General features: G+C 41.4%; 1 protein-coding gene across 4 annotated transcripts in view; it reads left to right on the top strand.

Annotated features, from left to right (window-relative positions):
* Positions 1-24,604, top strand: part of LOC123511349 (thioredoxin domain-containing protein 16-like) — a 548,807-nt gene that overhangs the window by 335,514 nt on the left and 188,689 nt on the right. For 2 of the 4 annotated variants that reach the window (XR_006676769.1, XR_006676768.1), the window contains one exon: positions 11,862-11,970. Coding sequence is in view for 2 of the 4 variants with exons in the window: in XM_045267153.1 (XP_045123088.1) it covers positions 11,862-12,093 (232 nt within the window). In the remaining 2 variants the exon portion in view is untranslated. Of the gene's footprint in view, positions 1-11,861; positions 12,094-24,604 lie in introns of those variants that run through there. The other 2 variants (XM_045267153.1, XM_045267152.1) reach the window with 1 other exon arrangement.

The raw sequence follows: 24,604 nt of genomic DNA on the forward strand, positions 1-24,604 counted from the left end.
TATAGATTCCCACAGGTCGTCTTTCACTCTCCCATTTCCATGATATGACTTTTGTTCACATTGAATTCCATTTCCCACTTTTTACTCCATTCCCAGATCTTATTTAAGTCTTCTTGCAGTATTTGACAATCCTCTTTTTGCTTTATAACTCTGCACAGTTTCGTATCATCTGCAAACAGATTTATGTAGCTGTTCACTTCTTCTGGCATGTCGTTAATATAAATGAGGAAAAGTATTGGTGCCAATACTGACCCCTGTGGCATTCCGCTTTCTACTGCTCTCCACTTGGAGTTCATATCTTTAACTATCATCCTTATATCTCTCCCCCTCAAATAATTTTCTATCCATCTCAATGTGCTTCCTTTTAAGCCACCTTTCTCCTCTAACTTCCATAGTAATCTTGCATGTGGCACTTTGTCAAACGCCTTTTTTAAATCCAAATAAATACAGTCAACCCATCCCTCTCTCTCATATACTCTATCAACTATTCTAGAATATAAATTCAATAAAATAGTTACATACGACCGTCTTTTTCTAAAACCAAATTAGCTATTTGATATTAATTTGTTGTCTTCAAGGAACTCAATCCATTGTTTTTTTATTATTCTTTCACACATCTTGCATATTACACTAGTTAGTGATACCGGTCTGTAATTTAAAGGTTCTTCCTTCCTTCCGCTCTTATATATGGGAACCACTTCAGCTCTTTTCCATTCTACTGGTACTGTTCCATTTTCTATTGAGCATTTTATGATGTTGTATATAGGACTTGCTAGTTCTTCCCTACATTCTTTCAGTATTCTGCCTGAGACTTCATCTAGTCCCATTGCCTTCTCTTCATCCGGTTCCTTCATTAACTCTTTATTTCTAGCTTGGTTACTTTAATCTCTATCATATGGATTGTCTCTCTACTACCCTGTGGCCTTTCAAATTTTGATTCCTTAGTAAAGACCTCCTGGAATTTATTATTTAATAGTTCTGCCACACTTTTTGGGTCTTCCACCATCCCGTCCTCTCCTTTTAACCTTTCTCTTGTTTCTCTTTGTCTAATTTTTCCATTTATGAATCTATAGAACAATTTTGGTTGCTCTATAGATTCATAAATGGAAAAATTAGGCAAAGAGAAACAATAGAAAGGTTAAAAGGAGAGAATGGGATGGTGAAAGACCCAAAAAGTATGGCAGAACTATTAAATAATAAATTCCAGGAGGTCTTTATTAAGGAATCCAAATTTGAAAGGCCACAGGGTAATAGAGAGACAATCTATATGAAAGAGATTAAAGTAACCAAGCTTGAAATAAAAGAGTTAATGAAGGAACTGAATGAAGAGAAGGCAATGGAACCAGATGAAGTCTCAGTGTGTGTGTATTCTTAATAATATTTGTTTTAAAGTTTTAGATATGCGTATGTATTGCCCCACTTTAGAGTTTTATTTCTTTTAGGTTTAGTGCTTAGAGTTTTTTTAGGTACTAGATTCTTTCTATTGTTTAGAATATTTTATTGTAAATCTTTGAATTATGTTAAATTTTAGAAACTAGAATTTTTAGGATGACTTATCCAGTATCTGACAAATTTGACTTACTTTTATTGGACCATGTACTATATTTATATCATTGAAATTTTATACTTGTATTGCTGTTGTGGTCAATAAACTAACTAACTAACTATGCTGGGACCTCAACTCTCGCCGGGACCTGGAGTGGTGGCTGGAGGACCAGAACTTGGCTCAGGGTCAATCCCTCTATCTAGCTCTGCCGGACATCTTTCTCTTTACGATTGCCTCAAACAAAGGGTTGGGGGCTTCTCTCCTTCAGGATTCTGTGAGTGGCCTCTGGAACACCCAAGAGAAGTCTCTCCATATCAACGTCCTGGAACTCAGGGTGATTTGCCTGGGGCTCCAACACTTTGTGGACGTGCTGCGTAATTCTGTTGTTGCAGTTTTCTCCGACAACACCACGGCGCTCGCATACCTGAGCAAGGAGGGGGTACCTAATCCACTCTCCTCAACAATGAGGCTCGTGAGATCTTAGACTGGGCCGAGGCTCTTTCGTTGGGGATTTTGACTCAGTTTGTGCGGGGCTCCGACAGCGTGGTTGCTGACTGCCTCAGCAGGCGACACCAGATTCTGTCCACAGAGTGGACCCTTCACATGGACTGTGGCGGGTTTGGGGCTACCCGACTGTCGATCTCTTCGCCACGTGTCTCAACTACAGGATTCCGAACCTTGTCTCCCCCTTTCGGAATTCCAAAGCAATTGCCACGGATGCCTTTCTTTACAGTTGGGACAACCAAGACCTGTATGCCTTCCTTCCTTTTCCTCTCATCAGGAAGGTGCTCAACAAACTTCAGGCTTCCAGCAACACCAGGCTCATCTTGATTGCACCGTTCTGGCCCCAGAGAGAGTAGTTTCCAGATCTGTTGAAGGCGTCACGAGAGCCACCCCAACGCCCTCTGCTTCGGTGGGACCTCTTGACTCAGCCCCACTCCCACAGGTTCCACCGCGGTCTCCATGGGCTTCAGCTGACAGGGTGGAGACTGTCAAGCGATATGTGAAATACAGAGGTTTCTCCTCTAAGGTGGCGGAGTTCTTGGCGCATGATAAGAGGCCCTCTACTTTAAACTATCAACACAAGTGGAAGAGGTACAGAAAATGATGGAAGGACAACGGGCATACCGTTTCTAACAGTTTGCTAAGACAGATACGGACGCCCACAGTACGAGTACTCCTCGGGAGTTTCGTATTAAGAGCCTTGCCACCGTCGTGGGTTCTCAGGATGTGGAGAGACTCCTATGTCCCGTTTGGGGGCTTCGTCACTACCTGCATAGGACGGCTTCGCCTACAAGACCCCGCAACCTCTTCTTGCTGTTAGATGTCCTTCCAGACCTATGTCCAAAGGAGCAATTTCCTTCTTCCTACGGGATATCATCAAATCGGCCTTCGCTTCCTTCCCTGACTCTTCCTGCCACGAGCTTAAGGTCCATGCCCACGACATCCGTGGCATTGCTACCTCTATGCTCCTCTGGAAAAATTAAGAAGTATACGAGACTTACCTCTGGTTAGTTGAAGTATGCTTAGAATTTTATGAGTCAAATCACCCCTGCCGTCGTGGAGATTTCACATGAGATGTCGCTGTCGCTCAGTAGCTGTCAGACTTTGTAGCCACGAACACCCACATGACACTAAATAACAAACTGATCAAAAGTACAAGCCTTGTACATCAAGATAAAACAGGGCGGGAAGAGGAGGGCATGTGAAATCTCCACGACGGCAGGGGTGATTTGACTCATAAAATTCTAAGCATACTTCAACCAACCAGAGGTAAGTCTCAGATACTTCTTAATTTTACTGTCAAATCACCCTCTGCCACGTGGAGCATTTCCCATGAGGCTTTGAAGCCATGTGGGTGTCGTGCCATAATAAATGTCCCCAAGAAAAAGTGGACAAAAGGGTCCAAAAAAACCACAATTTCACAACCTGAAACTTCATTGAGCAAAAGTTGAAGATTCACATATTACATAAATGTCAGAACAGTAGAAACTTAAACCAACATATCACATAATGTAGAAAAAACCAAAGCTTCTAGTTTTCAGTCCCCTATGCAAACCTGTGCATAATGGCAGTGAATCTCACGCTATGCTCATATCTCCAAACCATTAATAACCCAAAGAAATGGAACAATATTACAATAATTTACACAAGTACAGCCTCCTGAAATGAATCTAGTTGTGGGACAATTTGCTTGTCATAAAACTTAGCAAAAGTACTGGCCCGAGTCCAGCCGGCTTTGGCCATAATAGTAGTAATAGGCACTGACATAGCCTTTGCCTTTGACACTGCCGCTGACCTAACACTACCAGCAGTAAATGTAGTAGTGTCAACACCTGATCTTTTAAGCATCGCCTTAACCCAACGGGCAATGGTGTCCTTAGTGACCGACTTGTGTGGTCTGACGTAGCTGAGGAGAAGTCCAGCATCCTCTCGGAAAGGTCCCGCCTGATCTCCGCCGTTCTTGCGAGGTAATGCTGTAAGGTATCGCAAACACATAAACTAGTGTCCCTGGAATAAGCTTGAAATTTAATTGAACGAATATTAAAGGAGGGCCTACACTGCTTAATGTGACCCCGTAACCGAACTGAAATAAAGTCCTCTCCTATGCTAATGCCAGTGGTAACTAACAGATGTAAAGTTTGTACACGTGCAGCCTGGGTTAGAGCCATCAGCATAACCAGTTTTAAAGTTAAATCCCTAAGGGTTAGAGTATGCAAGGGGTACATGGATTTCAATTCCGCAGGACTGGTTGAACGTCCCATGTTGCAGTGTATCTAGGTATGGGTGGACGCAAATTAAATACACCCTCATGAACCTGATGACCAAAGGGTGGTTACCCGCTCTACAGCCATCCACCACAATGCCCAAAGAGGAGAGAGCACTTCTGGCCGTATTGAGTGTTTCATAACCCACATTCCTGTTAAAAGTTTCAGACAAAAAATTTATAATGTCCGCGACAGTGGGATTACAGGCACTAACGTTCCCTCTAACACAAAATTGTGCCCAGCGCTTAAGGTGCGGGCGGTATTGTTTCTCGGTGCCTGGTTTCCAAGAAGCCAAGATGATGTTTGCACCGTCCTCAGAAACTCCGCGTGCTCGTAAGTGCTCCCTGACAGAAGGCACGCCATCAGATGTGTGTTGCGCATGATCGGGTGATCTTCCCCTGATGATGGGTGTACAAGCACCGCAGTTTTCTGCGATATGAGGCGCGGGTAATCGATGAGCATCCCGAGCAACGTGCCCATCCATGGTTGGGACTGCCACAGGGGAACAACCATCCACACTCTGGCTCCTTCGGCTTTCAACTTCTGCAGGCATCTAGCAATTAGCGAAAATGGAGGAAAAATGTAAGAAAGTTTGAATCTTGCCCAATTTAAAGAGAATGCATCCACATGCATTGCCCTGGGTCTGGTCTCCATGAGCAATATGAAGGTACCTGGTTATTTATCCTAGAGGCAAACAAATCAATAGTTGGTGTACCAAACACTTTACACAATTGTTGGAAAATACGTGGATCAAGCTTCCATTCATGCCTGTCGTTCACCAAGCGCGAGGCCATGTCTGCCAAAGTGTTTTCCTTGCCCGGAATATGTGAACAAGTGATCCAAGCATTGGAAGTGAGGCACCAATCCCAGATCTGGATAGCAATGTCATTGCAAGTGAGAGATTTAGTACCACCCATTTCATTCACATAGGTCATTGCAGTGGTGTTATCACAATAAACTTTAATGTGTTTCCCTGAAAGAAGTGGTGTAAAACCTTGCAACACCAACAAAATAGCTTTGAGCTCCAAAACATTAATGTGCAATAATCTTTCAGCTAGAGACCAAGTACCAGAAATAGACTGAGCATTCACGTGTCCCCCCCAACCTGTGTTGGAAGCATCAGTGTAAATGTCAATATCAGTACCAGGACGAAAAATTCTCCTAACCTGTGTTGATGTGTTTTCGAGCCACCATTGAAGGTCTGTCCGCATACCCTCTGTAATTTTCATGCAACTGTCAAAATTACCTTGAGCACACTGTAAAGCCGCAATTTTAGCTGCCTCTAATTGTCTGTAGTGCAATTTTCCCAATTCCACTGCTGGAAAGGCAGCAACCAAAAGACCTGTAACCCTAGCCACTTCTCTAATCTTGTCATGACTTTTGTTCTTAAGTTTCTGACAAGCTTGAGTGAGTTTCAGAATCCGTCGTTCCGGTAAAGAAACAGTCATAGAATTAGTGTCAATGATGTTCCCCAAATATTCAATTGACTGAGTGGGCTGCAACACTGACTTTGGTACATTAATACAAAATCCCAATCTGTGCAACAAGTCAATAGTATCAGTTACACAAGCAATACATCCAGCTTTAGACTTATTACAAATCAGTGTGTCATCAATGAAACTGGTGATAGAGTAGCCCATTCCTCTCAATGCAGCAAATACTGGTTTCATTAATTTTGTGAAAATTCTAGGCCCTTCAGAAATACCGTTAGGCAGACAAGTAAATTGGTAAATATTGTTCCTCCACTGAAAACACAAAATTTTTTTGTTGTTCCTCTGCAATCTTTACAGTGTAATATGCATGTCTAAGGTCTACTGAAGCTAGGTAGTCCCCTGCATTAATCAATCTTATGGCTTGTTCAAAGTTATCCATCTTAAAGTGCTTGTATGGAATATGTTTGTTAAGCTCCTTTAAGTTTAACACCATCCTATACCCACCATCTTTTTTCGGTCTCAAAAAAATGGGGGAAATAATTTGTTCTGCCATCCTCTGTGTAGGAACAATAACATGAAGGTCCAAAAGTTTCCTGATCTCCTCATCAACCAGAGCTTGTTCTTCTAACCTGAATTTATATGTTAATTCCCGAGAAAATAAGTGTCTAACATCATCAACATTAATATCTAGGTGACAATGCTGCACCATGTCCAAGATAACTGGGTCACTTGTAACAGCCTGCCACTCATGTACAAAGTAATGTAACCTGCCTGCTACAAAAGGGGTACTAACCTCACTCACGGTCGGGGCCTCTGGTGACCCCGACCTTTGGCGTTTTTTGGCTCCGTGTCCTGACGTGCCAAGAACTGCCGCTGGCCCCCACGGTAACCCCACCGCTGCGTGGCGTAGGGCTGGAACCGAGTGGCATGGCTCCGAAAAGAGGACCTACCCCAGAAGCTCCTGGGCCTGCCACTGGAAGACTTCCATGCAAAAGTACTCTTCTTGGGAGTGATCTTGGTGCGCAGCTTCTCCATGTCCTCAATCTGTTTAGCTGATTGTGACACATCGTCCCCAAACAAAAACTTTGTCATGGGAACTTTGTCAGAACATAAGTGCACATATTTCTGGTTAAGTTCACGTTTCATCACGAACCGCCTCGCCAGGTTGTTATTATGATTGGCATGTCCAAGCAGCGCCAAAACACCATTGAGCTTACCTACTTCCTGAGCAATCACGGAGTTCCCAAGCTCCTGCACCAACTTGTCAAGCACTACTAGGGACTTGGTAAGAATAGAACCAGCTGAAACAATGTCTGAACTTACGTCTTTGAGTCGGGAGTCTGTCCTCCGTGCTTCCGTTTTCAAAGCGCCCAGAATCTGCTGGTTGCACTCAACAGGAACAAGCGCAGTGCAATTGTTAGGACGCCTGGTGACCGGGTCCTCCACAATCGCCTTGTGGTCTTCCTCTTGCAGCCCCTTCTCAAACCAACAATTTACCATGGCCGCCACTTGTGGGTCAATGTCCTCAGAAACCGTGACACAGGGCCCGAAATCCTTAGCAGCCTGCAGCAAAACACTGCTGCCCGGAGGAAGGTCCCTAACTTCCCCGTCCTCACTGCTGGAGTCCCTAAAGCTCGAAAACGCCTCGGGCGAAACTGGCTGCTGCAGGCCCGAAGTGCTCGCCTGGAAGTTCACTTGTTGAGGTGGCGGAGGAACCCGGTTAGCCGACAATTTTGCAACAACCCCATTTAAGCGAGCCAATTCATCTACAACCACTTGCCAGGGAGGCTCTTGCAATTCGGCCCGTGTGTGGGAAACCTGGGGCCGAGCATGATCCTTGCGCCGACGTGGGTAGTTGTTACTGTAGCGGCGACCGAGGCCCTCCTGCCGCCCCACAGGGGAACCACTGGAGCTCCCACTGGGAGCACGGGAAGACGTCTCTCTCTAGCCCTGGGAGATCTGGTGGTACTCCGCCTACCAGCGGAAAAGCAGGGAACCTCAGGTGGCTGGGCTGCGCGGTGCTCCGGCTCCGACATGTCGTCCGACCTGCACCAAAACAAGCCGAAAGCCTGTGTAAGCCCACTATCACACTTGGCAAATTGGCAGGCCCAACCCATACCAATGCCCTATGGTAGGCCCAACCCATACCATAGATCCACCTGAGTATAAGGCCATGTACCTGTGTGGGAATTGCTGACGCCGAAAACACTCGTGGAAGACGGCGAAGAAACAACGTCCGATCAGCCCGAGAACGATCCAGCAACTGACAGCTACTGAGCGACAGCGACATCTCATGGGAAATGCTGGCCACGTAAAACTGGCAGAGGGTGATTTGACCATTATCTCCGGAAATAGTAAGACAGAAGGGGAGTATGAAAAACAGGTAAGTGAAGAAATTAATTTTAGCATTATTATATATATATATATATATATATATATATATATATATATATATATATATATATATATATATATATATATATATATATATATATATATATATATATATATATATATATATATATATATATATATATATATATATATATATATATATATATATATATATATATATATATATATATATATATATATATATATTGTGATGGGCACTGTCTTAATCCCCTTTAATGTATTATTTCATTATATGTGAAGCCTATGGCCACCCATCGCGGGCCCCTCGGGCTGTTATGCTGAGGAGACGACCCGCCACCCTCCTCTTTGTTTCCACCATTTTGTGTGCCTGCGAGCTTCACAGTCAGTAACCAGCTAGCCTTCAGCGGAGATAGACACGCACTCTCGTCGGTCTGGCACAGTGTTAGGGAGATTCGTGTTGCTGGGCTTCGCTTGTTACTCACTAGTCATCGGTCTGGGAGTTGTGCCCTCCCTTGAGTAGCTGGCTTGCTACTGGGTAGACCGTGACTGCTAGAGCAACGAGCTTGTCGCTCTAGGAGAGGTGTAGTTGGTTTGGCTGCACTTCTGGTTTGCGTCCGTCCTGTATTGTGGCGGCAACGCGGGGGAGAGACGCGGCATTGTCTTGTCCTGTTTGTTTGTTGGTGGCCGTGGTCACCAGTGGGGTTTGGTGGGCGGCTGTGTGCCCCCACCATCTTTTATATAGTTTCAGTAGTATACTGTATTGTAGTGGTAGTAGCCACGCACACTATCGAAGGCTGAGAGGCTTCATGTCGGCCAGTGGTGCGTAGCTGTCGTCCGCCAGACTTGTCTGCGACGAGTATTTGGACTCGTGTATAGCTGGTGTCATCCGTAGGTGGTGTCTGGGCTTGTGTGTACATCACCGGATGTGCTGTACACATCATATATTGCAGTAGTAGTAGGCCAGGAATGTCAGTCTGACAGGTGTTAGGAAGCACCTGTTGTAGTAGGATAGTATAGTAATATATATACTGCACGTTTTGTCCCAATCTGTGAACCCTCACAGCCTGGGTGCAAGGCGTGCGGAGAGGCATTAATACTTCATAGAGAAGTGGGTGGAATTGTCCTTGTGGGCAGTTTCTCTAGGGGGTATTAAGGCCTCGCCCTGTTACACATAATATCTACCATTTATAAATTCTACTTGGTTGGGTACAGGAGGAGAAGGAGTTGCTGAGGAGATTCCCTTACAGTGGGGGAAAATTATACACTGTTGGCGACCTTGAAAGAACCTGAGGGTTACGTCGGCTGTGAGTGATAGTAGTGGGGACTCTGTGGAGTGTTTTATAATCCCCACTGTACTGATTGTAACAAAGTTGGTGTTTTTGCCAGAATAACAGTCTAGTGAGCTGTAGCAGCTAACCGCAGCCGGGTGACGTACGTAAACCGTATATATATATATATATATATATATATATATATATATATATATATATATATATATATATATATATATATATATATATATATATATATATACTCCTGGCAGAATTTTGGTCATGTTCCTTCAGGATTTCTAGAGCTTTTTCAATACCACTGAGATATTCTCTAAGAGATTTGATGGCCAGGTCATGCACAGGTTCTTCTTTCTCGTCTCCCTCTTTTTCTGCCTCCTGTGATGCTTTGTCTAGCTCTATAAGTTCATCATTTGAGAGAGGTTCAGCATGGCTTTTGAAAAGATCTTGAACATCATCACCAACTTCATCAAAACTAGCCCTATGGGACAGATTTACTATGTCATTTCTGATTGCACCAATTTTGTCTTCAGTGAAGCCAGGGAAGTCATGTACGCATTCTGGCCAAGTTCATGGTAGGCGTCTTCACTTCGTCCCAAAATGACAATGTTATCTAAGGCATGCTTGATGTTGTACAACTTCCACCATTCTCTGATAGTAGGCTTGCCAGACCCATCTGTGCCCTTTATCAATTGCTGCATGGTTCGCTGCTGGTAGTGGGCTATAAATGTTTGCCATATTATGAATATATTTGTGCTTACAATAGATCCTTTAACATTCCATTTATTCATTTAATTAGTAATGCATATAAGTAATAAGTAATGCAGTTAAAAAAGATGTGGGAGGGGAAGAGATAACAGGCTCCAAGGGTGGTTAAGTTAAAGTCAGTACTGTGAATGCCAGGGAGGTGTGGCATGGATGACATCATCACCCCTGCTCCCCCGTTCTGGGCTCTCTCGGATGACATGAGCAGATACTGTATCTGTGAATTTTTCTTACTATATATTGAATCGAGGGTAGTAATTTCCAAATACCGTTACTGTGAATTTACCGGATAAAGAACTACGTATAACGAGGACTTACTGTATACATATATACAGGTAACTCAGTTTATGCGTGTTTGATTTACGTGTTTTTGTTATAGCGCAACCAAAAGAATATTATATAGGCAACCCCTGTTTAACGAAGGGGTCACATTCCTAAAAAAACGTTCGTTAAGCGAACCAATTATAACAAGTTTAACCCCTGACTTTAGCTTCCATTGAGAGTAAACAAAGCGAGAGTGCATCATAGTACAGTAAAAGGTTTAATGAAAGTAAAAATTATGAAGTTGATTCTTAATAATAATTAAGAATCAACTTCATAATTTTCACTTTTATTTTTACATTTATTGCTTATATAACCTCTTATTAGAAATGTAAATTTATCACATTCAGAAAACTTTGTTCTTACAATATGGGATAGTTTACTTTAGTAATTATTGCTAAGTTACTACAAATTATTGTAATAAACTAAAAGGATTACAATGCAAACACTATTTTTTCACTTAAACTCATCATATTTCTGTTAATTATGTATTTGCAAAGGTTTTAATATGATGTTTAGATTTGGCAATCATTCCTGAGAGTAACGATATGAAATAAAATGTGCTAAGTATGAAGTAATATATGACCCATAATATGAAAGAATATGAAAGGTAGAAAATTTTGCCTGCCGATTTGATGATCTGTTGAGAAAACACCCCTCTGGCATATGTCAAATATCCATTGTCTATTAATGGGGCTATCTAGAAAGTAAAACTTCAAGTCAAGGGATACTAAGATGAGGAAACTTATAAAAATATACAAGATATGTGAAGAACAACAAGACTAGTTTGAATTGATAAGAAAGACTATTATAGCAGGACAGTCTGGGATGCTGATCAACTTCCATTAGGGTTTTAGTGGCTAAGGTAACATATATTAAGTTTATAAACAAATTAATATCCTAAATAAAACTACATATGTAGAAAATTACAACTTTGAATAAGAAAATACAATTTATTGGTAAGTTGGCAACATATGTATTGAGATGTTTTAATGCAGATCATTTAGAAGTGTTTATGTAAGAATATTATTTTTGCTTTTCTTGTTGCTGCATTCATGAATGCCACCTCTTATACATAAAGATCTAGATAATGCAAAGAGAGTAAATAGACACCTAAATTGTTATTGCATTTCAGAGACTATACTGCTGTAAATCTAAGCAGGTACTCATAGCCTACATCATATTGTCACTTTCATTAGGATAAGACTAGCAGAAATTTTTACTTCAATTTCAATCACATATTGATTTATCTATTTGTTTGCTTATTTGAAACTAAAACAAATATTACATAAGTATTCTACAAATGCATAATACTTGTAGGTTTGAAATATATAAAAACCTTAATAGTGCCATTCTTCCTCAGGGGATCCAGCCAGCAATGCACTCCTGCAGCACCTGAGTACCATAGCACCCATGCTAGAGGAGCACAACAGCCAGGCCTCTCTTTACAGTATAAACTGTTTTGATTGGCCTGTGTTATGTGATATGCAGAGTATATCCTCGTATCCTGTACTGCGCTTGTACCCCTATAAACGCCACAATGTGACATATCATGGTCCTATTAATTATCATCACATCTTGAGGACTGTGCTCTTGTAAGTCTTAGTAGATACTTATCAATAACTTACAATCTATATATTGTGTTATCACCTTGATTTTAATAAGAGTAGCAGAAAACTATGCTTTTATTTTGCATTTACATCATTTATCTATTTATAAGTTGTTGTTTTTTAAAGTCATGGTGAATGTCATACTAGGTACTGCAAGCCCTCCAATATTTGTCTCTTGTGCTAAACTCTTCTCTCAAACCTTTGCTCATAACTCCACCTTGGATGATTCTGGTCTTGTCCTTCCCTCTCCTCTTCCCTCTGATTGTATACAATGTAACAAAATTTTGACTTTTTTTGTCTTTGGTCAGTTAATATTATTTTCTATTTCCTTTCATCTAAAAAACAAAGAATATAATGCTTTTTCTCTTTAAACTTTGATTTTTATAAATTGGCCAGCGATGTTTTGAAACTAGCCTATTATAATAGGCAAATTTCAATTATTCCCATCAATCCAGACAGATTTTACAATAATTTGGTGAAAAAAAAATTAAAGAACTTTCTAGACTCCAGAACCTTCAAAACTATTCTTTCCAAACATTTCACGAACTTCTAGAACATTCTTGCAACGTATATGGCAGTATAAATGCAGGGAACATATGCTCAACAGGTGGGATTTAGCACCTTTTCTCAGGGCCGCTAAAAGGCAAAGGCCCATGTCACTTCAAGGTGACAATCTATACACACACACACACATGCTCAACAGGTCAGTTAATTTTAACCGTTAATGTGTAAACAAGTCGATCGTCATCAGTCATTAATATCTTCATTCATCAAGCATGGCATCCAGAGGATGTAAGCATCCGGCAGATACATTTTGCTACGTCTGTGGCGAGTTTATCAAAACTAGAGCTAAAAAGTACTCTGGAAAGATCACTGAAAATGCGCAAGGCCTACAATGCATATTTCGGCATGCCTGTCAGTGATCAGGACAAACCTAGGGCACCTCATTTCACCTGCGAATTCTGCAAAAGAACTCTGGAAGGTAAGAAAAACACTGATATATATATATATATATATTTACAGTAATTGCTCACATATCCGAATTATAGCAGCCAAGGCCCTGGCGGATACGTGAAATATCCGGATACATGTACATAACCCAAATGGGTAAGAAAACAATGAATGAAAGTACATTAAATGATTGTTTATACAATAATGATTTCCTGGAGAATGATAGAATGATAACATATTAGATACCTACTTCTCTAGGAAATGTGAGGGTTGGGAAGGTGCCATCAGCAGCGTCATGGCAATCTGCTGTTTCACTTCAGAACTGGACACTACCTGAGTCATTATTAGTGTGTTGAAGTAAGATAATGGTAGTGAAGTATTTATTGTTTGTCTGGTACAGCTTTCTACCTTTGTCTCCCCAAAAAAATTTTGTAATAGCGTTATTGTGAGAACTATGTCATATAAAGTTATGATGATGAAGGCAGTAAGAAAAAAAAAGTTTGAAAAGATCATAACAGCCTTATGATATAGAGAAAATGGTGGAGAAGCCTGGCAGTGAGGCATGGGGTAAGGCAGGGTCATGGAGGGGGAGATAACACGCATGACAGAGGGGAGAGAGGATGCCAGAATTGAAAGTCCAGCTGTCTCCCAACGACACATTTGTTTGTTTGTTTCTAGTTGTCTTCTCTTGTTGATGTTTCTCATTCAAATTCTCATCAACTTATACCTGTCAGGCAAAATTAGAGAGCTAAATAACACACCTCCCTACTTGACTCCTGGCCAAGTACTGTGTAGGGTGTGAGTCAGACTATGACACAATCACACAAGACATTTAAAAATAGCTTCCTGATGGAATGGTTATTTAATTATCAAAAAATAGACTCATAAACAACTGAGCAGCTCATATATATATATATATATATATATATATATATATATATATATATATATATATATATATATATATATATATATATATATATATATATACACACACACACACACACACAGAGTTTTTCTGGAGAATCTTGGATATGAGACTGAGGAAGTAGTTCATAACCCAGAAAAGTACAGTAAGAAAGGACTAAAGAAACTTACGTATGAGCGGAATGTAATGTATTCCAACATAAATGGAGTGATATCGGGATTTTAGAACTCAACGATTACTTGAGGGACAAGAACCCAGATATTGTGGGTCTTACTGAAACAAAACTGAGAGAGGAGAAGACCTGATGATGGTTGGAGAAGGAAATATAATGTTTGGAAAAGAAATAGAGTAGGTAAGATGGGAGGAGGAGTGATGTTGCTGGTTAAAAAGATATAAAGGTGGATCAAGTGAAAGAAGGTATGGGAAAGGCAGAAGTGCTAAAGATCAGAGCAGAAACTAATGAAGGAAAAAGAGGCACTACATAGTGGTGTACGTACCACCTAAGACAAATGCATGGTCAGTACAGGAATATGAAGAAATGATAAGTGATACAGGAACATGTCTGGAAGAAATGTTGGGTGGCTGTGAACGAACTATAATGATGGGAGATTTTAATTGTAAAGAGGTGTGTTGGGAGGACTGGTCAATGGAGGATCAGAGACAACATGGGAAATACACTATTGACACTGGCAATGGAAAATGTGTTAACTCAGTGGGTCAAAGAAGATACTAGGTTTGGAGGAGAGGGAGCATCGTCAAGACTGGACTTGGTCTTTAGTACAGAGCCAATGGTCATTGAGGAGATGAGGGTGGAGTGCCCTTTAGCAAAGAGTGATCATGCAGTTTTGGAGTTCAAGGTGATAGATGAAGAGAAATCTAGAAGAAATGAAGAATATAAAGTGGGAAGATGGAATTATGCCAAGACAGATTTTGAAAACCTAAAGAAATTCTTTCAAGAGACAAATTGGATGAAATTCAAGAGTGCTAAGGAGCAAATGAAAAGTGGAAGGAATTTATAAAAATATACAAAGAAGGTGAGAAAAATTTGTACCAATAAGACAACATAGAGAAGTTGGAAAGCAGGACTGGTTTAACGATAGATGTGAAAAGGCTAGAACAAGAAAAGAGGATGCATGGAAGAGGTGGAGAAGGAAAAGATGGATTAAGCAGTGGGAAAGTTACAAAAGAGCAAGAAATGAATATGTGTTGATTAGAAGAGAAGAAAGAAAGAAACAAGAAAAGGATATAATTGATAAATGTAAAGACCAACCAAGGCTTTTTACAGACATGTGAACAACAACATCAAAAATAGAGAAAGTATTGAAAGTTTAGAAGTAAATGGAGTATGCAGTGAGGATCCCAGGAAATGGCAGAGGCTATGAATGGATGCTTTCGGAAGGTATTCACAAAGGAGACTGCTTTTGACAAACCACTGGTAATGGAACAGAAAGGGATTATGAAGGAGTTTCAAGTAACTGTGGAGGAGATCAAGAATATGATGGGGAGTTTAGAAGTGAGAAAAGCTGTGGGACCTGATGGGGTATCAGGATGGATTTTAAGAGAATGCAGGGAGCAACTGGCAGAAAAAGTTTGTGAAGTAATTGATGCCTCATTAAGCCTTGGAAGGTGTAGTGCCCCAAGACTGGAAAAGAGCTAACATTGTCCCAATTTATAAATCAGGTAACAAGAGAGACCCATTGAACTATAGACCAGTGTCACTTACAAGTGTGGTAGCTAAGATGTGTGAGAGGGTGGTGAAGAATAGATAGACAGACTTCTTGGAGAAAAATGACATACTTTGTGAGTGTCAATTTGGTTTTAGAAAAGGGCGTTCATGCACGACAAACCTGATATGTTACTATTCGAGGGTGATAGATGTAATACAGGAAAGAGATGGTTGGGCTGATGGAATATATCTGGATTTAAAAATTACATATATATATATATATATATATATATATATATATATATATATATATATATATATATATATATATATATATATATATATATATATATACACACACATATACAGTTGCGTCCTCCCCGCTGAGTCGGAAGGACGTCAAAATTATTACTCTGTGTTTACATGAGTTGCAATCACCTTCCAGTGGGTGCCTTCCCACAGCGGCATCCGGGGGAATGAGGTGATGGATGCTGCTGCCAAGATGGCCTTAACCCATGTAAACATTACCCCCCTACCCCTCCAGCTTCATTCTGCCAAACGGCTCATATCTCGCCTCTGCCACTCATCCTGGGACTCTTCACTCAACAACGCACTCCGAGTCACCTCTATGGGCCTTTACCGTAGCGACTCATCTCCACAGCCTTGGGTCAGAAAACAGTCCCACACCCTAGATGTAGCACTCACCCGCCTCCGTCTGGGCCACACAAGACTCACAGCACACCTGCATCGCCGTGGTCTATCACCGGACCCCTACTGCCCCTAGTGCAGGACGGTCGAGGAAACCATCGAACACTTCCTCTTACACTGCCCCCGCTTCCACTCCCACCGTGTTGTGCTTCATGATCACCTTGTTGCCTTGGGTGTGTCTACCTTTGACCTGCTCACCCTGCTGGCAGTGGCGGGCGTCCACTCCTCACACCAAGCTGCGGTTCTCCGCCTCACCTGCGTCTTCCTGAAGAAGTGTGGACAACTACCCCGCCTGTGATCACCTCACAGGCCTCCACCGGGGCTCATAGGATCTGTGGCATCGTCGAAGCCCGAAAACAACAACAACAATAACATGAGTTGCAGCCCCTACAAGAGAAAATCAGAAGTGATTTGGAGTGAACACGCCTACTCAGTGGCTACTAAGGGAGGTCTAGGCCCGTTTTGCCAGCCAGAAACAAGCCAGAAGAAGACAGAAAATAAGTGTCTGTGCCTGGGTTTGGTGGTGCCTCCCGCCACAAAGCCTGCTGCTTCCCACGTGGGCCCAGCACAAAGGATTATGCTTGTCGCAGGCACTTTTGAGGTGGAGGTAGGCGTAGCAGCCCTAGAGGACATAAGAGATTGTTGAGGAGCCTTGTCCTGCACCATCTGGCAAGGAAAAACACCAGGGAAATGCTGCTGCTGACAAGATTCCCTGTCGAGATGAACCTGCCCTGGCCACCTCGGACCGTAAACAAAGGCATCGTCTGTTCTTCCCTACTGGCCTTGGGAAGACAGCCAGTGAGCTTTTCAGCTGGTTTGCTGCCCTGCTGAAACAACACCCAGACCTGCAGCCACTCTACAAGGAGGGACGGAACCAGCCTTATATAATGGTCAGTACTGACTCCTCCTTTTACGCCACCCTGGTGAGTGAGGGCTTTCTGGGCCTGGTTATGGAGTGCCCTGGTGATGATGGCACTCACCCTGTTATTATCCATGGAGTGGCGACCCACATCAATGTCAACCTGATATAGGTACCAGCTGGATTCCATGGGATGAAGAGGAGGATGGTGGGGCAGATGGCAAGGCCCCAACTGTTGGGAGTGGTGACAGGCAAGGTACCCACTGAGGTGAATCTCCTGGGCCTTGGACGTCGGCTTGTGGAGCGGTATACACCTGAACCTAACCTGTGCCGCCACTGTAGTCGCTGGGGACACAAGGAGTGGCGCTGCCAGTCTGCCCCTTGCTGCAGGTACTGTGCTGGCCCCCATAAGTCAGCACAGTGCCTGGATAAGATCAAGGAGGGCACCAAAATCCCTCTTCACTGCTGCAATTGTGGGGGTGACCACAACGCCCACTCCACCCTCTGCACTGTCAGGCCTCGGCCCCAAAGGGAGCCTGCCACGGATGAGGTGAGTTGGCCCTGGCTTTTTTTCCGCCAGGCTCCACCTCCTCAGACCAATGCATGGGCAACGAACCCCTCCTTCACGGCCGCTGCCCCTCACCTGTCCCAGCCTTCCTGCCCTACCGCTGGCACTTCAACCACACCTGCCGTGTTACCACCTTTGTCGCAGCGCACTGCTACAGTGCCCCTTGTGCCTCTAAACATAGTGTCCTAGGCAGGCATCACTCAGGAACTGCCTGGCACCGATGCTACCCAGCAGCTAATGGCAGTGGTGAGTGCACTAGCCGCCAAAGTGGACAATCTGACTGCAACGGTCTCTGGTCTCAGTACCGAGTTTGCCGCCTTCAAGAACCAGCAGCACACACACACACACACACAGAGTGGAAGAGAGCTGAAGTGGTGCCCATTTATAAGGGAGGCAGTAAGGAGGAGCCTCTTAACTATAGACCTGTGTCTCTAACAAGTGTGGTCGGTAAGATTTGTGAGAGGGTGATAAAGAAATATTGGATACGGTTCCTGGAGGATCACAAGTTATTATCGGATCATCAATTTGGCTTCAGGAAAGGGAGGTCATGTGTAACAAATCTACTGAGCTTTTATTCAAGAGTGGTTGACAAAATACAGGAGAGAGAGGGATGGATGGACTGTGTATATTTGGATTTAAAGAAAGCTTTTGACAAGGTACCTCACGAGAGACTGTTATGGAAAGTAGAGATTTATGGAGGACTGAAAGGAAAAGTGTTAAAGTGGATGGAAAACTACTTGAGATGGAGAACGGTAATAAGGGATGCAAGGTCGGACTGGTTGGTGGTGGAGAGTGGAGTCCCACAAGGCTCAGTGCTGGCACCAATACTTTTCCTGGTATATATAAATGACATGCCAGAGGAGTAAACAGTTATATTAATTTGTTTGCAGATGATGCGAAGTTGTGTAGGTGTGTGAAGAGTGAAGAAGATTGTGAAATTTTACAGGCAGACCTGGATAAGATTTGGGAGTGGAGCAAGAGGTGGCAAATGGAATTTAATCTGAGCAAAAGTCATGTGATGGAGATGGGAAAGAGTGGAAGACGGCCAAGAGGGTCATATAAGATGGGTGAAGAAGTAGTGTTGAAAAAGGTGGAAAAGGAAAAGGATTTGGGAGTGATAATACAAGACCATGGGCAGTTTGAGGCTCATATTGATAAGATGTTTGGAGAAACATATAATTTGATAAAAAAATATTGGATTAGCCTTCCATTATATGGATAAAGATATGATGAAGAAATTAATTAGTATGGTAATTAGACCAAGATTGGAATATGCTGGAGTGGTCTGGTCCCCTTATAAAAGAAGCATATAAGGAAGTTGGAGAGATTGCAGAGAATGGCAACAAAATGGTTCCGGAATTGGCAGAAATGACCTATGAGGAGAGATTAAAAGAAATGAATTTGCCTACCTTGGAACAAAGAAGAGAAAGAGGAGATTTAATACAGGTTTATAAACTGTTGAATGGACTGGATGAAGTGGATAATGAGCAAATGATGTTGAGAGAGGAAAACTTAAGTAGAACTACAAGATCGCATAGTAAAAAGATAGCCAAGGAATATGCTTGAAGGATGTGAAAAATATAGTTTCCCACAAAGATGTGTGGAGGTGTGGAATGGTTTGAGTGAGGAGGTGGTGTCAGCAAGGAGTGTGCATAGTTTTAAAGGAAAGTTGGATGTGTGTAGATATGGAGACAGGGCCACACGAGTATGATACCCAGGCCCTGTAAAATTACAACTAGGTGAATACACACACACGCTGAGAGAGGACACACACACACACAAGGGAAGAAGGAAAATACCTATGGTGTTACAGGGCCCGGGTACCTCTAAGTTAGTGTCCTGTTAATGTCCTACTGTCGCATAGTGTTGAAAGTGAGGGATATGGAGAGAGGTCCCTGAGAGGAGAGTGTGGGCGGTGATTGTTTTGGCCGTAATCAGCTGACGATAACAAATATGGTGTCTAGACAAGCCCGGGACTTTGAAGGTTTTTTAACTACGCCAAGAGGAGTGGAGAAATTAGATATGGATGCAAGAGTTCAGGCACAGGAAAGTAAGTTCCTAAACATTTTGTCCATAAAAGAAAAACTGGATAGAGTCCTAGCCGAGAATGATTCGTTCAAAAAAGAGATCTATTTGTTAACGATAGCAAATAAAGAGCTATTGAAGGAAAAAGTAGAGATGGAGAAAGAAAACCAACAACTAAGGAATCAATGTGAAGAGATGAAGGCTAAACTCCTGGAAATGGAGATGAAAATATCTGAAGGGGACTTGAGAAAGGAGGAATGCCTTAATCTAATTGATACCAGGATGAAAGAAGTGAACCATGAACATCAGGAGGCACAAAGGTCCTTTAGGGATAGTGAAAAAGCAGGAAGAGGAAAATAAAGGGATTACGCAGAGGGAAATGGTAAAGGCACTAAAGGAAAATGAGTATGTGGTGAGAGATATTGCTGAAAAGAAAAAATGTGTGATCATAATAGGATTGAGGAAAGAAACTAACAGGAACTGGCAGGACAGGAGGGATAAGGAAAATGACAGGATTATGTCTTTACTGAACAAGATCTCTGTGGAAGAAGAGGACCTATATGCTGAGGTAGAAGAAAGTGTGAGATTAGGAGCTTTTGAGGAAGGCAAGAATAGACCATTAAAACTCAAATTAAACTCTCAGGTGGCAGCTGAGGCCTTGTTGAGGACTCTGAGGAAACCAAAACAATTTATATAAGAAGAAATATGTCACAGGATGAGCAAATGAAAATGAAAGAGCTTGTAACTAAAGTGAAAGAGAGGAATGACGAAAGAACAGAGGAGGAAAAGACCAAGTTTTTTTGGAGGATGAGAAATGGGAGGCTAAAGAAGTGGTGGATAAAACAGACGGAATAGACATTACATGGAAGAAAGAGAATAGGAATGGAATACAAGTGACTTACACGAATATAGATGGATTTCTGTCTAAGAGGCTAGAATGTATGGATTACCTAAGAAATAACAAACCGGACATAATGTGTGTAGTGGAAACAAAGCTAAGGCCCAAAATAAAGCTAGACTGGTTTGTTGTAAAACACTACAAAGTATGGAGAAATTATAGAAAAAATACAGGAAGTGGTGGTATCATGGTTCTTACTAAGGAAGATCTGATAGTGAAGGAGGTGAACTATAGTAAGAGAAATGAGGAAGTGATAAGTATGCTTATAACAGATGGCAAGAGGGACATTGATATTATAACAGTATACATACCACCCAGAACCAATGCTTGGGAATATGAACAGTACCAAATGGTGATGAGAAATACTCTAGACAGAATGAAGCAAGAACTCATCAGAAAGGATAGAGTGATGATAGTCGGAGACTTTAATTGTAAAGAAATAGTGTGGGAAGACTACAAAGTGGTGAACGGTGGTGAGTGGGCAGAGGAATTGTTGGTGGTGAGTGGGCAGAGGAATTGTTAAAGGTAGTAACAAATAACTTGATGACACAGTGGGTGAGATCAACAACAAGGTCCAGGGGACAAGATGTTGCAGCAAGGTTGGATTTGGTATTTACCAGAGGCATCTCTCTAAAAGAGGAAATTGAACATGAATGTCCCTTGGGGAAAAGCGATCATGATGGCCTAAGCTTTGAGCTGGATACGGAATTAAGCACGAATAAGATTGTGGAACGCAGGGAGGAAAAATTTAATTATACTAGGGCAAATTATAACAATATAAGGGAGTTCTTTAATGAAATTGACTGGTCCGTGGTATACCAGGAAAGGGATATGCAATTGAAATACGATAAATTTATGGATTTGTATAACTCTGCTGTGAAAAAGTTTGTGCCATATTACAGAACGAGGACTTTAAATAATAAACAGTGGTTTAATAGAAATTGTGAAGAAGCAAAAAAAGAACAAAGAAAAGGCATGGAAGAAACTTAAGAAAAACAGTGATGTATTATCAAGAGAAGTTTACAAAGCAGCAAGGAATAGATATGTTGAAGTAAGGAGAACAACACAGAAGGAATATGAACAGAGGGTGGTGGAAAACTGTGATAGTGACCCAAAAATGTTTTACAAATTCATAAATGGAAAACTAAATATAAGGAGGCAATAGTAAAGGTAAAAATGGGAAGAAGTATATGAGGATGCTGGAGATATAGCTGAAATTTTGAACGACAACTTTTGCAAAGTATTTACAAAGGAGGAGCATTTTATGGGAGGAAGACCTACAGAAATAAAGCAAATGCAGGACATCATGGTTACTAAGGAAGATGTAAGGAAAATTATAAGCAATCTGGATATTAATAAATCAATGGGGCCTGATGGCATATCTGGGAGGTTGCTAAATGAATGTAAGGATCAATTGTTGAACCCGTATTTGATATTGTGGAAACCTCCATACGAACAGGATTAGTCCCGAAAGAGTGGAAAAGAGCTGACATTGTGCCTATATATAAGAATGGTAGTAGAATGGAACCGATAAATTATAGACCAGTATCGTTGACTAGTATATTGTGCAAGGTATGTGAAGAAGTAATTAAAGCTAAGTGGAGTGAGTATCTAGAAAGTGAAAACATTCTGAGTGAAAGACAGTTTGGTTTCAGAAAAGGAAGATCGTGCGTATCCAATTTATTATGTTTTTATTCAAGAGTGACTGACATACTACAACATAGAGAGGGATGGGTGGATGCTATCTACCTGGACTTGAGAAAGGCCTTTGATAAAGTACCACACAATAGACTGATGTGGAAACTAAAGAAGATTGGAGGAGTAAATGATAAACTAGCAAAATGGATGGAAAATTACTTAGTGGGAAGAGAAATGAGAACAGTGGTGAGAGGAAGGAAGTCCGAGTGGAAGAAGGTAACCAGTGAGTCCACAAGGGTCAGTGCTTGGTCCCATCATGTTTTGATTTATGTTAATGATATGCCAGTAGGAATTGACAGTTACATGAACATGTTTGCGGACGATAGTAAAATTATTAGGAGAGTAAAGAATGTGGAAGATTGTAACAAGTTACAGGAAGATCTTGATAAAATGTATGAGTGGAGTAAGGAGTGGCAGATGGAATTTAATATAGACAAGACCCATGTTATGAAAATGGGAAGAAGTAGATACAGACTAAACAGGGATTACAGGCTGGGTGATGAGAAAATTAAAGAGACCAATGAGGAGAAAGACTTAGGAGTAACCGTGCAAAACACTTTGTCACCAGAGAAACACATTAACAAGATTTTTGGGAAAACATATGACATGCTTCAAAATATTGGCCTTGCATTCCACTACCTAGATGAAGGAATGATGAAGAAGATATTATGTACCTTAATAAGACCCCAGTTAGAATATGCAGCTTGTGTCTGGTCACCGCATATGAAAAAAAATGTGAAGAAGGTAGAAAGGGTACAGAGGCTGGCAACAAGGATGGTACCAGGACTCAGGGAGTTAGACTATGAGGAAAGACTGAGGAAGCTAGGGCTGACCACATTAAAAGAGATAAGAACAAGAGGAGACATGATAACTATGTATAAATTGGTGAACAAGATTGACATACTGGACAGAGAGTTGATAAAGGTGACCACAAGTAATCATCTCCGAGGACATGGAAAAAAGCTAATAAAAGACATCTGTCTAAATGACGAGAGAAAATACAGTTTCCCGCATCGTAGCATTGATAAGTGGAATAAACTGAGCAGTGATGTCGTTGACGCGGTGTGTGTCAATCAGATGAAAGAGAGATATGACAGGAATCGACAAGGAGACAGGACACAGAGAGCTTAGCTCGGGCCCTGTAATACACAAATAGGTAAATACAAATAGGTAAATACACACAAATATATTTACATCTACTTATGAAGATGCTATTGAGTTGAGATTATACCATCATTCCAATTAGCAAGAAAATAAATTTTATTATAAAAGTTTTGGTTAGAAACCATAGATCTTAATTTGGCTAAAAATTGACGCTACAGGAAATCTGTGTGTTCCGTCTGGCTCAAGACGACGGAAAGAATTGACAGAACAGTAAAAAACCAATGGAAATCGTTGAAGACGATGGAAAAAGTTTTATTGTGATACCGCTTAAGTGCTATGCTGCCTAGTGGGAGCGAGGGATCGCTCACGCGCTAGTGAGTGATAGTGATGATCTGGATACGCGGGCAATTACTGTACATATATATATATATATATATATATATATATATATATATATATATATATATATATATATATATATATATATATATATATATATATATATATATATATATATATATATATATATATATATATATATATATATATATATATATATATATATATATATATATATATATATAAGAACATGAAGACACTGATCCAGAGTTCAGAGACGCAACTGATGAGAGGAATCCATACTACCCCAGCCAAGAAGACATCAATGACCTGATCAGAGATCTTGGCCTCACGAAGTCAAATGGCGAGCTTTTAATGTCGAGACTCAAACAGTGGAATTTGTTAGATGAGAGTGTGCAGATATCAGGTCAGAGAAAGTGTCACCAGCATTTTTCAAGCTTTTTCACCGTCAAGATGAGCTTTGCTTTTACCACAATGTGACCGGTCTGTTTGAGGCAATTGAAATTACCCTTAACCTCAAAGAGTGGCGGCTCTTTATCGACAGCTCGTGGAGAAGCCTCAAAGCAGTGCTGCTTCATAATGGGAATATGTACCCATCTCTCCCCCTCACCCACTCTGTCCAGCTCAAAGAGGAATACAAGAGTGTCAAGATGTTGTTAGATGCCTTGAAATATGAGGAGTACCATTGGGAGGTTATAGGAGACTTCAAAATGGTGGCTTTCCTGATGGGT

This window comes from Portunus trituberculatus, chromosome 31 (genome assembly GCF_017591435.1).
Source record: "Portunus trituberculatus isolate SZX2019 chromosome 31, ASM1759143v1, whole genome shotgun sequence".
NCBI lineage: Eukaryota > Metazoa > Arthropoda > Malacostraca > Decapoda > Portunidae > Portunus > Portunus trituberculatus.